At 39.2% G+C, this 17,969-nt stretch overlaps 1 protein-coding gene across 9 annotated transcripts in view; it reads left to right on the top strand.

Annotated features, from left to right (window-relative positions):
- OSBPL8 (oxysterol binding protein like 8) overlaps window positions 1-17,969 on the top strand; it is a 93,499-nt gene that overhangs the window by 38,868 nt on the left and 36,662 nt on the right. For 3 of the 9 annotated variants that reach the window (XM_040593933.1, XM_040593940.1, XM_040593944.1), the window contains one exon: window positions 3,275-3,412. In XM_040593933.1, coding sequence (XP_040449867.1) covers window positions 3,275-3,412 — 138 coding nt within the window. Of the gene's footprint in view, window positions 1-2,504; window positions 2,521-3,274; window positions 3,413-11,160; window positions 11,346-11,433; window positions 11,499-15,530; window positions 15,660-16,136; window positions 16,380-17,969 lie in introns of those variants that run through there. The other 6 variants (XM_040593934.1, XM_040593939.1, XM_040593935.1 and 3 more) reach the window with 5 other exon arrangements.

Raw genomic sequence — 17,969 nt, 5'->3', positions numbered from 1 at the left:
CAGGATAAAATCATTCTGTGCTTCAGATTACTTCAAAATTAACTATAGGACCATCAAACATTGTCAGTAACTGGATGACTTAAGTATGTACCAGGCATTTTTATAGCGTTTGTATAATCAATCCATCAGAAGCTATAAACAGCAGCAAAGGAGCCTCTACAAATTGCTGAATTATCTATTAATATGTACTAATTAAATATACTCTCTTAAAAAAATCTGCTTTTGACTGGTAGGTGTTTGATTTAATGGCATTTTGAAAACTCAGGTTTGTTATTAGCATAACTTTTCCCTTTCCTCTCTCCTTTCCGAGTACTCCTTTCTTTCCCTTGTAATTGCTTGCTTTGTTTCCATCTCTTGTCTTTCAAGGTTCTAGGTGCTTAAAGCATATCTTTACAGAGATCGCTAATTGCATGAAGTCATGCTGATTTTACAGTTATGATTAGACAGGCACCTATAAAAATCAGGTCACTAGCCTTTTATAGGAAAAAGATGAAAGCCTCTTACCCATTGCTTTCAGCAGGGTATAGTGATGATGTTCTAGCTTGCCTTGTCTTCCCTCTTACCCTAAAGTAAATGTCTGAGCATCAGGATGAGGCATTTTGGAAGGAGGGGGACATCTTGTTGGTGGCTGCTACAGTGTGGATAGACATTTGTGTTCTTAACCTTTATAATGCTTTATATCAAAAGGAGATTTTAAAACTCTCCTGCTAATGATCTTTCAGCTTTATAGATTGAATTTCTCAAAAGTCGCCCCTGAATCCCCAGGGACACAAAGTGCTTACCAGAAGATATTCTATGTCAGGTGTTACATACTGTATTTTGCAGGAAGGGAGCCTTTCTGACAGTGCTGGCAGTCTTTGCAGGACCTAAGTTGAGTTTGCAGACTAACAAAGGAGCGTGAATTTAATAGTGAACTTGTAGCTTGTAACCCTGTGGGTATTACTGAGTTAACGTCACTGAATTCGGTTCATGCTTTGGTAAAACTTGTATGCAGAGCTTGCTTACGCTCCAAATTACTGTTAGGTACTACATGAGAAATGATTGTGTCTTGACAGTTTGAAGAAACCTTTGGAATTCCCAAAGCTTAAAGCTTTAAAAAAAGTTAGCAGTGCTGCTGCATGCTGCTGACTCAGAAACAAGCCTTCTGCACAAGTCCCTTGAGAAAGGGTTGCTAGTGAAGCTCCTGCTGCAGAGCAGGTGCTCAACATAGCAGGCAAGGACCCCATGCAATGAGCTGGAGCACTGCCCGCTGCAGTGTCAGGGGGCTGGCCGGGGGCACCTGCAGAACACGGCGGGCTGGGAAATCCTGTCCCCATGAAGCTAAATGGCCAGTGGCTCTTTGAGAGCAGCTTTTGGCTAGTGATTGGAAGTTAGTGGTACCTCGGTGTACCTTAAACACTTTTAAGACAAGTACAGCTCACTGCCCTTGCAGAGACCTGTTTTGTGTGAACCTGTGAGGCAGCTCTCTTCTACTCCCTATTTTATTTTCCATCTCAGATACTGGACTACTTGTGGTACGTTCCCTTTTCAAGAATTCAGCAACTGCCCTGCTCCCCCCTTTGCCTTTACTTGTAGCTGTAGGACAACAAAAAACTAGGTTTGTGGTACTACAAGAAGAAGAAGGTCAGTCGCTACTTAGAAGTATTGACCTTCTGGCACTGACAGACTTGGACTCTGAACTGTTGAAATGAGCTTTTTACCTCCCTTGTCCATCTTCTCACATATTTTTCCTGAGCAGACATCTGTGTAGAGTATAGCTTGTCTGGAGCAGAACTTCAGATGGTTTGTCTGATGAGAATAATAGTACAGGTGGGTATCCTGGCATCCTTGCATTCCTTCGTTGGAAAACACCTGTAAGATCACAGAGTCCAACCATAAACCTATGCCAAGTCCACCACTAAACCATGCCCCCAAGTGCCACATCTAAATGTCTTTTAAATCCCTACAGGGACGGTGACTTGAGCACTTCCCTGGGTAGCCTGTTCCAGCACTTGACAACCCTTTACGTGAAGAAATTTTTTCCTAATATCCATTATAAACCTCCTTTGGGGAAACTTGAGGCCACTTTTTCTTGTCCTACCACGTGTTACTTGGGAAAAGAGACTGACCCCCCACCTGGCTACAGCCTCCTGTCAGGCAGCTGTAGAGAGCGATATGGTCTCCCCTGAGCCGCCTTTTCTCCAGGCTAAACAACCCCAGCTCTCTGACCTGTGCCTTGTAGGACTTGCTCTATAGAGCCTTCACCAGCTCCATTGCCCTTCTCTGGACACACTTAAGCACCCTCCCCCCAACCCCGTAATGCCTTGTGTTCTTTCTAGGCTTTGCTGAAAAAATGTTTCCACTAATGTAATAATAGTAGCGATAAAGCTTAATGTAATAATAGTAGTGATAAAGCTAAGAAGATGGCCTCTACTTTGCAGAGTCCATCCAGAAAATGACACTTGTTTTTTGTCTAGACCTTCTGCTGAACCTTTAAAACTGTTTAGGGAAAGCTTGGGAACTCTTAAAGTGAGCAGCATTGTAAGTTCCAATCTTGTAAGCAGGATCTTCTTCAGTAAGCATCTATTGTTTCCCTCTGTGATCTCCTTTTGTCAGTGTATCTACTTCCACACAGTCAGCTGTTCTTCCACTATGGAAAAAAGGTACAGGTTTGTTTTGTACAGCTTAAGGAAATGTACAGACTCCATAAATGGGTTGGCTGGCCAGGTGATCTTATAAATAGCTAGAAGATGTCATACAACTGATTCAGGCTGATACGGTTCAAGAAGAGTTAACTCTTCTGCTTTAAGCCTTTGCCTTGACAGAGCGTATATGTGATTTTTATTAATAAGACTTGTTTCTTGTGATGTACAACCGTTCCTAAGATGAAGATCTTAGATTTCTGGGATGATGGCACAGCTTGATCTGGCAAGCCATTTCCTGGGTTGACTGTGTTGTGGCTAGTTAAACCAAGAACTATCACAAAAGTGGTGAAGAAAGCAGGATTTCAGAAGTTAAGTAACAGCTCAGCGTTGTATCTGTATTCAGCAGCAGCCTTTCCTAACTCCTAGTTTTTGTCTTCATTTTCTGCCTTATGTCTTAGACCAGTCTTGTTAACTTCTTTCTGCTATCCCGTCCAAAGCAAATCTCTGATTTGAAATCCTCTTTTTCAAGGATGAAAAATTTTGCAAGACAGCATTTGAATACCAGTTTCATAAATAGCAGTGAAATTGTTAATAGAAATCTGTGCACAAGCACGTAACATCATTGAATGAGCATCCATTTTGTATTTCAGCAGTGGTAACAAACAGTGATGAATCACAGCTTTTAACTCCAGGAAAAATGAGCCAGCACCAGGGGAAAGAAGCCTATTTTACTCCAACCAAAGAATTACTCCAACCGTCTATCAGCCCAGGAGCTGCCCATAGCCATGGTAAGACAAAGCTATTTTTTACAGAACTTACTTTTATTTTTAAAGAACTTAAATGTTGACATTAATTATCTGTTCCAAATGTTGGTTCAAAAACACGGCCTTTCACAATAAAGAGATAAGGAAGAAAGTGTATTGAAATATTATATGTAATTCTTTGTATCCTTATGCGTTAATCTGAAAGAGAAAAATGCATTCGGTGGTGCGCTAGTATATTAAAGCATGCTAATGATTTACCATCACACGGACTGTTCTCCCACAAATTATATCTGTGCGTAATCCTGTAACCAATGAACACATTAATGTCACAGATACTTAAGTTGTGTCTTTCTGCAGAAGTGTTACAATACACCTCCTAAGCCTGGAACCTTTGTGTAAAGGTCTTTTAACAATTACTACAACTGAAGGATTTTTACCTTTAGGAAAAGTGGAAAAAAAACATCTCAGCTCTACTTTCTGCTAGCTTTCAAACAGTCCCTTTGCTGTGCTGAACCTTTTGAAAAAAAACTCTCAGTGGATCCATGTGAAATGATTGGATGCAAAGTAAATCTCATCAGTAGCTCTGATGTGTTGATAGTCTGTTCAAAAAAACAAAACCCAAGCAATAGTAGTTCTCCTTGTGCTTCTTTGCATTTGAAACTGCTTGTGTTTTCTTATTGCCTAGGATATCATTAGACATGTTTGTCACGGTGTGTGGAGTCCTTAGTGAAAGCTTCAGACTTTTAAAATTAATATTCTCTCTCTGTTTTACTCACGGCAGCCATGCTAGTTATCTATGCTTCCTTTAGTTCTTGCCATGAGTAGTGTTCCTGAGATTTTTTTTTTTATATATTTTTTTGGTGGTATGACCTTCCCTAACTCCCACAGCTTGATTTTTTCAGAGTAATGATGTTAGTCCATCAGAGTAATAAAGACAGTGTCTCAGGAATGTCCTGTTTTCAGGACTCAATGGAATCATTGTCCTGTTTTCCCTTCAGTACTGTTTAGATGAAAATAAAAAACTTGGAAACCAAAGATAGTTGTTACCATGTTGAACCTGGTAGTCTTTTAGTGTATTTTAAAAATTCTTAGGTAGAATTTTCAATGCTATGCACAGCTAGCTTTGGTGTTTTCTAAAAGCTGCTGTTATCTCGCTGGAACAGCTTGATGTTCTCTGGGTTGCGTTGTGCTTAGTCTGCAAGTATGTTCTGTAGAAAGTACTTATATGACTTGTTTTATTATATTTAAAGAAATTTTTGGTTATTCTCTTTACGTACTGTGTTGTATCCCTTACTAGACAAATGCAGTAGTTACATAACTGTATTTGAATATTCTAGTAAATTCTTCCTTTTAGTGTTACTGTTCCCACTAATTTATAAAGTCAGCCTGTTGTGCTTTTTTTAAGGGCTTTTTACTCATAGGAAAAATCATTAAAAGGGGCTTGAAAAGTACCAAGACTTGATCGTGCTACGTCAGACTCCTTGCAAATATTAAGTCCTACCTCCTGATCTTTTCCTCTGATTATTTTAGGGCTTATAGAAGTGATTTTAAGCTGGTTAAATGTATCTGTGCCTTTTTTAGCATCAGTCATCACTGACTTAATCTTCCAGGAGTACTACTGGAAATGAGTCTGTAGTTTCATTAAACAAATGAAAAGTAGTGAAAAGGCATGGTATGGGGCTAGGCTTCATAAGCCTTTAATTACTACTAGCCTATATGCCATTTGGGAGATGTAGGTTTGATTTTTATGGAGGGAGCTGACCCACATTTAGAAGTTGGGTGATTATTCTGTCGTAGTTGTTCCTATGGGAAAATTACGGTGCTGATGAAAACGTGAGCTTATTACTTAGGGAAAAAGAGATGCCGTGCAAGCCTGAAAAATGTGAAGTAGAACAGTTTAAAGTGATGGAGTACTTGAAGCTGATTATTGTATCTGAAATGCAATTAACAAAGACCTTTACAATATACCTGGGGTGTTGTAGGATGAGACTATGCAGAAATACAGGAAATGTTTACATACAGGATTTAAAAGCATGTACTATGTACTGAATGGGGATCCTTGTAGTCGCTGGCACCTGAGTGCATCCTTAGGAGATGGGTAATGTAAACAAACAACTCAAAAGCATGCTAGGCACAGGATAAAAGAGAATTGAAACAGAAAAATGTATGATACAATCTACAAAGAACTGATTAAATATGTATAGAGAGGAGCTGTGACATGGGTGCTTAGCTTTTGTCACTGGACAGTTGGATGTTGTTCGATGCTATTTGGCCACCATTACCTAAGTTAGGTTCCCTGCTGCCTGAATAAAAGAACCTGTGTGGCAAAGCCAGTTTTGAATAGAGCTTGTGGTTAAAAATAAATGAGTTGGAATGAAACAAAACCTGTGAAGGGGCAGTTTGCAGAGCAGCTAGTACTAACTTCATTGTTAGTGGGGAAACACTACCACATGTGCCAGATTCTTTGGCTGGCCAGCAGCAGGCCAGGGAGAGGCATGCTCAGTGCCCATCACTTGGAAAATCTACTGGAATAACTTAATTTGGGGTTTTGTGGGTGTTTTAAGTAATATCGTAATGACAGGTATTAAAAATATGATTAAAAGTATGTGAGTCTTAATATGAGGGAGTGGAGATCGACATTCAATGTTAGTCTGGGCCATTGGCTTCCTATTTGGGACAAAGAGAACCATGTAACATGTCGATGTGAAGTTGTAAGCCGTATACATTTCATGATTTTAAGTGCCCCTGTGTATAAATACTGAGTTTTCATTTATGCAACTCTATCTCTGGATTTCAGAAAGCTTCTGGTTTCTTCGTTTGAGAGACATGACTCCCTCCTCCCTCATTCTCATCACTCTTGTGAGATGGAACTTGCTATGTCATTTGAGCCAGAGATTGGGGTCTCTTTTTCGGAGTCCAACGCAGATCTGTTACAAAGAAAGAGTACAGTTTTATCTGGCAGCATTGCCTGGTGATCATTCAGTAAAACGCTGTTTACACTATCATTGTTCTGTATAATCTTTGCATGAAAAAATTGCAGCTTCTTAGTTGACGTAATATTTTCAAGATCCTTGAATATATGCTGTCCTTTATTCTGAGGCTGAAGACTAGCTTACCTTTGAGGCTACAGACTGGCACTTACAGCTGTGGAGATCAGACTTGCTTCCATAGAAAGCTTCAGTGAAGTTGTTTGACAGAAATGTATTTTAAAAATTGATGGTGGGGATTATGCTTATGGCATGTCAACCAGTTTATGTAGAAAGTTCACAGTTTTAGTGGTGAATGGCTAACTCAGTCATATATATAGCATTGGTCCTGAGATGGGTTTCTAATTTTAATTCGTGGGCAAGGCAGAAATAAATTAAATCCACAAGTGGTTAACTAGAGTATCAGAGTAAGATAGTCCTGATTATGCTGCAATTGCAATTTTTTCTATAAAACAAATTTACTGAGCCTGGAAACATCAGTGCCTTCAAGTTGGAGAATACCAAAATCCAACTTCTATCTAGCAAAAACTGACACACTCCAATATGTTGAGTTTTAAAAGACATCAAAACAAACCTTAGGAAATAGCTTTTTGCATTCACAGCATACAAGAAAGGATTTAATAAAAGCACTGTTAGCTTAACTAGACAACTGTTTACATTCTGTGTGGTACCACCATTTGTAGAAAACCAGCAACACAACTTGTCATAGGAGCTCCAAGCTCAACTACACAAAGGAAAGCTTTCCGATTATGGAGCTTCTCAGCGTCATAACTGAGAAACTGCTGGTGAAAGTGGCCTTGAGCAGCTCCACACTGGGTTGATCTTGAAAACTTTTACTGATTTCCCTCACTTTTCATTGTATATGTTTAAGAAAGCAGCTTCTAGACTGTTTCACTCAATGGCTCGCTCACATGGATTACTTTGCTTCTCAAACCAAGGTGGGAAATGGTAAAACAGTAATAAAGATCTGGCAAGAATCTGCAAGATCAAACTTTCTGAACATTTTGTTTTCCCTCGCATAGTCTTCAATTCTATACTTTTGAAGTCTTTGTTCTTAATTGTCCTTTCATAATACTTGCCAAGTTAGTCCTGTCTCTAACTTGTCAATGCCATATCTTGTATGTGAATGTTGCCTTCCAATATGTTTTATGTTCAGATCATTGTTTTTCTTGAGTTATATGCTAGGTAGTGAAATCTTCCTAGTTCTCCATGCCTTGAACGTACTGAATGATCTTACTGTGGTTTTTTGCTAAGTATTTTATTTAGAATTGTCAAAATTGGACCTAAATAATTAGTAGCCTTTTGATGGAAACTTTGATGGGTTTGGGGAGTTAGCTTTAGCTTTAAAGCTTTGTTTATGTTTGTGAAATGGTGTGGGTTTTAGGCTCTAGTGAGCTAGCATGGCCTTGCCAGCTCACCAAGGCCACATTTTTGTAAGTGTAGTGCATATAGATATTAGTACTGCTAAAACATCTTCCAGTTCTAGCAGCTGACACAATGTTAATTTAGCTCATTTTGTGTGTTTGCGTTTCTATGGTTGAAAATGTTATCAACATTTATAAATGTTTCCATTGTAAATGAGGAAACAACTAAACTTTTGTCAAGCTTATTTTGGGGTTTTTACTTTTTTTAACCTATTTTAAGTGTGACCAAAAGGAATCACTGACAAAACTAGTTTATTACAGTTAAAAAATGAACATGAAAAATATTGAATACAAGACTTTGTATTTTCAAAAGCTGTAAAGCTGTAAAGCAGAACTCTGCTTGCTGATGTAAGCTGTTTATGTTGTTACAGAAATTATCCCTGGTAAATTGGATTCTTGTAAATCTTGTTAACTCAGACTTACATTGGGATACTGCTTTATTTGTTTGATAAAATAGATTAATATAGAAATAATGATCCCTTGAAACTTTCTCAGGAGAGTTCAGATTTTTTTGTAAGTGTCTGATATGTTTTAACAGGCATTTGTAAGTTAAAAAATATTTCAAACTTTATGAAAACAGCATAGATGCTTGAATAATAATAAGCTGTACTTGCAGTAAAGACAGAAATCTAGTTAAGATAGTATTATTAAAAATTCTGTAATAGGATGTTTGAAAATGGCTGACTTCTCTGTATTTTTCCTGTCTTTATGCAAGGCATTGATGAGATGCATATGGGGTGAAAATGTGAGTAGTATCTGGGAAAGACATGTTAGCATGGTGAAGATTGAGGAGATATTTTACAATGATGTAAATCTTTGAGCTAAATTAACAGCTTCTTACTTTTTTTTTTTAAAGTCATATAAGGGTAAGCAGTAAAAGTGTGTGCCCAGAGGGTGTGTGAGCTAAGAAACTGGATCTGCCTCTCCTTGCCAGTAGAGGAGTAGTAGTTGTTAACTCAGTTTGCAATATGATAAACATGTGTTGTGTGTCACAGGACTGAGCAACAGAAGTGGCTTAGGTGGAGGGAGGTGGGTTGACAGTGGAAGCAGAATTATAGGTCTGATGATGATCACAATGAATAGAAAGGAGGAAGTGAACCTGATTTTGGGGGAGAGTAAAGGCATTTTTGGCTGTGCTTGAGCTTGTACTGAAGTCTGTTTCAGAGTAAACATCTAAAGGACATGATAGGATTTTAATCCATAGGACACTGCATTTGGGGAGAAAATAGCAGATTTATTTTTGCACGTGAGTGAAGGTGGAGTGAAAAATACATGCTTTCAAGCAGTAGGTCCTGAAGGACACTTATTACCCACTGAAGGGAGATGCCTTTGGAGCTGTAATGACCAATAATATACACGACTTGGACATTACTGTGTACCCGGGGCAGCTAACAGGTTCAAGGTGGTTTGTTGTACACTTGTAAAGCTTGTAGCTTTGAAAAAATTTTTGTTTCAGGTGTTTGGCTCAGTTGGCAGCAGCAGCGATGGCATGTTTTGTTTGACCAGACAGTAAGAAATGTCTGGAGCTCCTGCCTCATCATCCCTGTTCTGGCTCGCTGGTGGTCAGTCAGCATGCAAGAAGCTCTGGAAATGTAGTACACACCACCTTTTACCAGCTCTCAGGGCAAGACAGATTACCGAGTCCAGTGGAAGGAAAGATACAGCCCTGTGTCAGTGAACTCAAAGCCTTTTCAAGGTATCAGCAGCTTTTCCTGAGATGGGCACTTGGATTCAGTGCTTTGGCCAGGTTTTTGCCAGGAGGTCATGAGAACTGGTTCATACATGCGAGTGCACAAGGCAGAAGCCACAGAAGAGAAGCACTGTGGTGGAGAGAGAGGGAGGGAAATCCTGCGTGCTCTGGTTGTAGCAGATGCATGCATTGAGCACAGGGGAGGCTGTAACTCCACTGGTAGAATACTGATCACTGTTTAATTGCCACCTCCTGCTTTTCTTTCAACTAGCACTTTTCACTGTGTTAATGTTTCTTTTTGATAATGGTATTTGGCTTGCAGATGGTAATATCTTGCTGATCTGTTTGGTTCCAAATCAAGCTGTTTCCTGGGTACCTGGGATTATATCTAATCTTTGATAATGATTTCTGGTTTTTTTCTCATGTTTACTTTGATTTTGCTGTCTACATCTAGACAGACTTAGTCATGGAAGTAACTTCATGCAGTCTCCTGTTCCCTTCCACTGTATCTGTCCTCTGACTAGAGGATCTGAAGAATGGGTAAATAATTTAACATCTTGACACAGTGACAGCAAATTATTATGAAGCATGTGATGCTTTTTTACCTCACTTCATCTTTCCTTAAGTCTGTCTTACTGTCTTAGCACTAGAGAAGAAACTGCTGGAGGGCTTGTTGAGGCTCTCAGACAAGTTTATTTTTTAATGCTTCCATATTAACAGCGAATGCTTCTATGTTAACAGTGGATATTACTTCTGAAGTCAGGCACGTTCTCTGCAGACTTAGAAAAATGTTTTGCTTTCTCCTGCTGTGTGGGAATTCTGTCTAAAACCTTGCAAGCCCTTGCACTTGGAGAGTCTTGGTCTCTCTTGTTGTGTTCTTGGGGGAGGTGTTTTAGTTTGTCTTACCTTGTCTTTTGATAGAGGCAGTATTTTGTAATCAGCAGTGTACAGGAGCTATGTGGACGGGTTGTTCTTTAGGTCATTCTGGATTAGTATCTGTTGTACTGCTGCAGGGACCTGACCCCAGTGACATAGGGTCACTTTTAAGTTCTGTGATGGAATGTGTACCTCACAGGAGTGAAGCCCCAGTTCAGCAAAATTTGTGACTTACTCAGAATAGCTTTAGTGATGCTTGTCTTAAATGGGATGTGAGTGAAGTTCTTGTCACAGTAATCAAGGAAGCAATTTGACCCCTAAATATGCTGGGTTTAGTTTATGTTACCAGACTGAATTTCTTGTGAAATGTTTTAAGTTCTGCTGTATGTGGTTAGTTTCCTGAATCTATTGTCTTGACCTCCTGCTTTCTTGCTGTAATGCATACTCTGCCACATTCCTCTCTGCAAGTCATTGTGTGTTTATTAGAACTTGCAATGTCTGAAATGCTGCTCCACCCAGTATTTGTGGATTGGGTAAATTGCATGTGCTCCTTTCTGTGTGGGTTACAGCCTTATGCAAGCGTGGTGCTGGGTTTGACAGGCACCGCAGGGCTCATTACTGTGAAACTTCTCGAGCAAGTTCTTTTTCTCCCTGACCATCTTTGCAGAGCTGGCCGACTTGAACCTGAACTGCCACAGAGACAATTTCATAAGGGCTGAGGTGAAAACTGTTGAAACCTGAGCAGTGAGCAAGGCTGTTTGCTCTAGGTGGGAGGGGCTGAGCAGGAGTGTTGGCAAGCGAGGAGGTGCAGCAAAGTACAGTTGTCAACGGGGCGCTGAGCCTTGGTGCTCCTTCATAACCACGCTCAGGCGTGCCTCCGGAATTACTCCTCAGCTCAGCTGCACTCGACTGGGGAACACCAGAGAACAGAAGATTATTTGGTGAAAGACACTTGCCACTGTAAACTACTGACACAACTGGTAGCCTCATGGTTCAGATGTCTTTTTTCTGAATTGAATATTGGTGTCTGAAGGCAAGTATATCTTTAAAAGCCTTTTTGTTAAATAGGAGAAAACCATTTCGACTTGAAGTCCATGTGCAAAAATCAGATGCTGGATAAAAGTAATTTATAGGTATGGTAGTCTGGTGTTTTCCTTTTTCTGTTTTCTGCGTGCTGCGAAGAGTTTGTTTGTACTGCATGTAGACAATTATTTGTGACCTTTTCTTTTGTTGGACTGGGGGTAGAATTCTAGTGGAGAACATGGCATTGTCGAGATGCCAGGGCAAATTATTGTTGGACTTGAAGGGCAAGTCTAAAAAGCTGCTGTCTTCTCTGCAACGTTCTCCATTCTCCTTCCCCCTTCTTCTCCCTCTAGCTTTCACAGACTTTGGTTTTAAGAAGGCTTTGGGTTTTCCTTGTATACCTCTAAAGGGAAAGGGTACCTTTTTTTTTTTACTTTGTCTCACTAGATATATTCCTAGTTGTATTATTGCATCAGTATCAGTTTGTATGATGTGTTCATTATTTTAAACTTCTAAAATCTACATAAAAAAGGATTGTGATATTTAAAATTCCTGTTGGATAGTGCAGAATATGTTTGATTTGAGTTCAGTTTCCATGCTTGAAATTCATACCTGTACAATTCAGAGAGGTCTTTTTTGAAAAGCCTGTTTTTTTCAGCTGTAAATATTTTGAATTGGAGAAATGTCTTAAAAATGAAATCAGGCTTTGTTACAAGTGTTCGTGTACTGTTGGGATTGCATGTATCTTCTGTTTGCCTTTGCTTTGTATGTGGAGATTTGAGTTTTGTCCCATGCAGTATCCTGGAAAAATGTCTTAAGCACAGGATTATGATTTGTTTTTCAGCCAGCACTTACTACTGAAGAAGCTCTGATTGAGTAGCTGAAATGAGAAATGCATTCTTCCCTTCAGAAAAATATATAAAACAGTTAAGTTTTCCTCCTCTAAAGAGATGTTCAACAGTTTGACTGAGAATGAGTTCTCCCCCTGCACTGAGATAGATGGACTAAATAATTCAGTCTTTTTTTTTTTTTTTCTTTTTCTTTTCTTCCTGCTGATTTAGGTATTATATAAAACAGAGAAGCCAGGAGACTTTTTCTCACTTCGTGGCATATTTAGTCTAGTACCTGCTTTCATAAAGTACTGTTCTGAGGAATCTTATTTTTTCTTGTACAGGTGCATGAGGTGTGTGCCACAGTGTATTTAGGCGAGAGTGCAGATACTTTACTGTTTATGTGGGCTTTTCAGCTTTGTCTGACTCTTGCAGTTGGACTTGGCTGTAGTTCTATTTGTGAATATTTTGAAACCATGTAAACTTCCAAGCTGTGTATTTTACTACTTTTTCTAAGTCTATCAATTATTAAGGCACTGGGAACCGATATCAAAAGGATAGAAGCCTTCCTGGGACATTAGTGTAAGATCACATAATGGATGGTATTAATCCTAGTTTATGAGTAGATTGACCTATTCTGTCTGAATTGATTTTCAGCGAGGGGAGAAGGGGAAAAAGGATTATTATTTTTTTTTGTGTGCATGTCTAATGTGGTAGCTAATAAAGTGCACTTTTCCATTTTCATGTACAGAACACGCAAATAAAAGCACTTCCAACTACTTAAAAGTTGTTGGGTTTTTTACATTTTCTTTTTTTAATTTTTTTTTTTTTTAAAAAAGACACTTCCTCTGTGTCTTCGGGAATCAAATTTATTGTAAGGAAGTGAAAGGGTTTCTAAGAGCTTTGGGCACTGAGTGTGCGGAGAGCAGAAACCCCTTTAATGTCGCAGGCAGACGCTCAAGAGTTACAATGAACTTCAGCTTAGGATCATGCCATGGAAAAGAATGCTCACTTTTATTAAATGTTACAGGTTCCTTTTGATCTAACAACCTTTTGGTTGCATGTCAGCTGTCTCTCCAACAACATATACTGCTTTGAAGTAGTTGAAACAATTGAGCATGTGTATACAAGTATTAGCAGACATAATAAATCACAAGCTGTTGAAAAGTTGGAGAACTAGTGAATTTTTACAGCCAAACCATGTAATTAACTGTTTTACCACTGTGGTTTTAAGTAAAATATGAAGAGTTGTTGGGGGGAGGAAGATGAAGGAATCTTAAATTAGATTTATTTTTTTTTTTTCTTTTCCCTCTCCCTTGAGGTGGTAAGACAGAGTCATATTTTGGCACAAGGCACAGAGTCTGCCTCTCCTGTATTGCTGTTGAGTTAAAGCAGAAGATACTTAGTCAGAATGCCCAGGTATCGGTTTCCTTGTTTGGGAGATAGCTTCAGAGGGGGGAAACGTAACAGTATCCATATTGAAATTCTTAATTTTATCTACCCAAAGATTTCAGTTTCGCTTCTAAATAAAGAAAAGGGCATAGGAAGGACAAAGAAGTTTATAATTCATTCTCATTTACAGTTTAGCTATGTGGGTTCTGCGAGGGCGTGGAGAGGAATAGGGGGAAGGCCTTCAGGATTAAGTTGTTCCATCAAACCACTGGATGTCTAGCCACTTTTTAGTAACTTGAACGTAATGTGGCAGGGAAGACTGTTGTGGAAGAACGTGGTAGGCTGGCAGGCAGTCGTGCTCGGTAGTGGCTCTAGAATAGGCTGGTACAGCAGCTGGACCCAGATGCAGGCAAAGCGGTGCAGGTGGCTGGTGGTGGAGCCTCCTGTTAGTCTGTGTGACCCTGCTGTTCTGGTACAAGGCATGGAAATGTCCTGATACCAGTGTCATCAGCAATGTTCCTGGGTAGGGTCATAGCCCTGACTCTGAAAGATGAGATAACAGGCCCATTAACTGGGCAAGATAGGTCTGTAATGAGAGGATAAAGTTCCTTCTCTGTCTAAGGGGAGTTTTTCTGTTGCTGCTTTTTCTTGATTTTAATTAGAAAAAAGAAAATGCATATTCTGTAGAGACTTGAACCGAGGTAGCTGGTATTTTGTAGCTAAGAAGATAGATTTGGAGAAGTGATGTGGAGCTGTGTAGCGTTCTGTTGTTTTTTTAATTATTCTTTTTTTAAAGTGGTGTTCTCCCTCTTTGCATTTCCTCCTCATTGACCCACCATTCCACTCGTTAAGTTTTTCAGTTGCTCTTTCTGTTCCTTCTGGGAATCTGACAGAAGGACTGCTTCAGCTGAGAGAAATATGAGAGACAGTAATGGATAAATGGAGGCAGGCCTGAATACATGACAAACTCATCCAGTTTCTCCCCCTCCCTGTGCTCAAGTGAATAGAGTTTTTCAGTTCTTGTACTAAAGAAGTGAAAGTTACGTATTGAATATAATGGTTTCTATTGATGATTCACACTGGGGTTATTTGCTTGCATCTTTTTTCCATGTTACATATTGGGACATTAGTCTGTTGAGAGGCATGAAGAAATTGTTGTGATTAATAGCATCCTGGAAGCTACTATGTTTCATAATCATATGTGTCTTAGTGTATGTATTTATAGGTAATAATGCATGTACACTCTACACACTTAAAACCTTTTATGGGGGTTATAAAATACTTCAGTCTGCTGTATTATTCTTGAGCCAATGTGAGCTGAAATTACTGAGCTGCAAATAGTACGCTTCTTTGCATAAGCAGCTGGAGTAAGCAATATTATTTGAGGATTAATGCAATTCACAATATCATTGATTTAATTTGTGGGTTGTGCTTCACTTTGTAAGAAGAGGGGACCTATAGTATGGAGTAAGGGAGAATACAAGTTCTTATTTTCAAGCCATTTCTTAGTGCCTTATTTTTCTGCTTTCCAGCAAACAGAGTAGGTTTCAAAATGTATTTTGTCAGAAATAAGGTGAGGTGCGGCACATGATATCAGGAGAGAAGCGTCAGATGGGAAGGAAGTCCCACAGATGGAAGAGGTTGGCCACGCAGGCTAGTCGGCAGGGCAAAGAAGCAGCCAGTCCAATGAGCAGTGGCTGAAGGAGGTTAGGGAGAGCTTATTTGACTTTATTCTGGTAGCTATCAGCAAGAACAGTTTGGATCAGCTGATTTCTAGTCTTGAAGCGCAGTTTACTGGGATTTTTTTGTGTTTAAAATTTTAATTGGTTCCTTTAAGTGTTTTATTCATTGCATAAAGTATTTGGGACATTAATAATAAAAAACCCTTTTTGTGGAGCTTATTTGTTGCAATTCTTCCAGGAGGCAGGCTCATTTGTATATATAAATACGGCACAATCTTAGAGGAGAAAAAGCTATCACCTCACCATTTAAATAAAAGTAAGAAATGAAGATGCAGAACCCACCAATCAGTTGATGAAAACTAGCTAGGTAAGTGCCTAACCAGGAAAGTTCAACATGGCTGTGTAATGCAAAACATTGGCTCCCTTTTCAGATTCTTGTAGCATACCACAGTATCAAATAGGGAAGCCTCATAGCTCACGAGTTGTGCTTTGTGCAATGTAAATTTGGGACTCGGAAGACTAACAGGAAAAAGAACTGATTTAAGGAATCTTTAAAACCTACGTAACTGCCATTTTTGTGTGCTTAGAAAGTACAGATGAGTAGGACCACAACTGAGACTTGAAAAATGAGATGTGAAAAATGAGATGTGGTATTTGTTGTAAAGAGGAGCTGAAGCAAAGCCATTCTGCTTTAAGAGTCCTAATGGGTTTGACAAGAGGAGTATAGTATTGCTTGGCTTGCTGCTGCCTTGGCAGCCTCCCTCTCTTCACCGCATTTTTCATGTGTGCCCTTCGTTTGTTTCTTTTTTTTTTTTTTTTTCTCCTTTTGTATCTTACTCATCAGAATGTGAGGTAAAAGGCTGTTACTGCAACACCCTTGTTCCAAGCAGCTAATGCTAACCAGCTTTCACAGAGAACATAATCCTTACACAAACAGCTTAACTCATGAATGAAGAGGGTCCAGTGCGACGTAGGTTTTCTTCATGTGCTGGGATTTCGTCTGTCTTTTCTCCAAGAGCTGATGGCCGAAAGCTCATCCGGAATGCTTCATTTGGAGGATATAATGAACTCTCTCCTGCTTTACCAGGTTTGTTTTGGTCTCGCGTTTCTTAAAATGTACGGAAGAGGATATAATTTCTGTCTCAATTTTTTCAGCTTGAGTGAAAGTAACGTACTGAGATCTTGGTAGAAATCAGAAAGAACATTGATTGTATGTGTTTAGATAACAGCTCTTAGTAGTGGCAAGATGTGCAGATAGGCAAGCTGAGTAAGTTAGCTTACACCACAGCAAATCTCTCTTCAAAAGGCATTTGTGTATTTGGTACTGACTGCAATATTTATTTTGGTTGTTTGGGCTTTTATGGCTGAAATTCTGTGATGTGGTTTCTAAATATGCCTTCCTCCCTTGTACTTTCCACTGCCTCCACACACAATGGACTTGCTTTAAAATAGTATGTGCAGCAGAAGGTTTTAATTTAGCTGTAACTACTGAAGAATCTACATGCTTGTCATCGGTGGTTTGGCATAAAATGACAGGGTAGAATGAGCTAGGGCTAAAAGCATAGCCTTGCTAAATTTTGGAGTGTAAGATTTTTAAGACATTTAACACCAGAAAGGGCCTGAATCTCCTTTTACTCGGTTTTGTTGTTTACTGAAAATCAGTACTGGAATATTGAAATTAATTTCTAGAGTTTCATTGTCCATAATGTGCTCTTCTGATATAGGTACCTGAATTTCAGCCGTTTACTTCAGGAAACTTGGATGCTTGAAAATGTGTTACAAGGTCACCCCTTCCTGAAAGGGAACATTGTAGAAATTGTACATTCTTACCAGAATTACTCTGAATGTGTGATTTGTCTTTCGTGTGCGCACATACACACTTTGTTGCATAGTCCCATGGGGCCGCAATGCTGGGGGCAGGGCAGGGCAATAAAATAGTTTTCACTTTTTATTGTATGCCTTCTGCAGAATAGCTCACTGAATTTGTAAACCCTGGCTCTGAAGCCTTGGAGAAGGTTTGGGGTGCATGGGGAGGGTTGCGGGCTGGCAGTTAGGGAATGCTCTGCATCACTGGAGCAGCATATTCAGGCTCAGATGGGTGGGGGCAGTTGCTTGGGACACCATGTTCTATTAAACTTCGTGGTTTAACCTATAACACCTCCTTATACTCTACTTCATGAAATGGTTAGTCTTTACCAAAAATCTAACACTGAGTTTTATTCAAACTGCTCAAGAAGTAAAGATCTCAAAGCTTGAAAGCGCGGAGTTGGCAACTAGGCATATCCTTCCTACCTTTAAAATAATAGTGTGTAGTCTGATAATTACTGAAACAAAAAGTGATTCATTTTCTATTTGCTTCCTTCCTGTATACAATTCTACATTAAAGCTGTTTGCTGTTTGTAAGTGGGCAATGAGTGACTTCTTAAAATGCAGAACAGATGGAAAACAGTTTTCACTAAAAAAAAAAAAAAAAAATCAAGTGGCAACATATAACTAAAAAATGTTTTATCTTTTGGAATCTTCCATATGTCTGACGAGTTTAAACAATCTTAATATGTTGGAAGGTATACTTTTTCATTTTGGTTTAAGCAAGGAGTAGTTATTGCCTGTCTAAGAGATACTCAAGTATACAGTTACATGTTACAGTGAGGACAAGCTTTGGTTATTGTTTATTATT

This window comes from Falco naumanni, chromosome 5 (genome assembly GCF_017639655.2).
Source record: "Falco naumanni isolate bFalNau1 chromosome 5, bFalNau1.pat, whole genome shotgun sequence".
Lineage (NCBI taxonomy): Eukaryota > Metazoa > Chordata > Aves > Falconiformes > Falconidae > Falco > Falco naumanni.
This window is presented reverse-complemented; position numbering and strand designations above follow the sequence as displayed.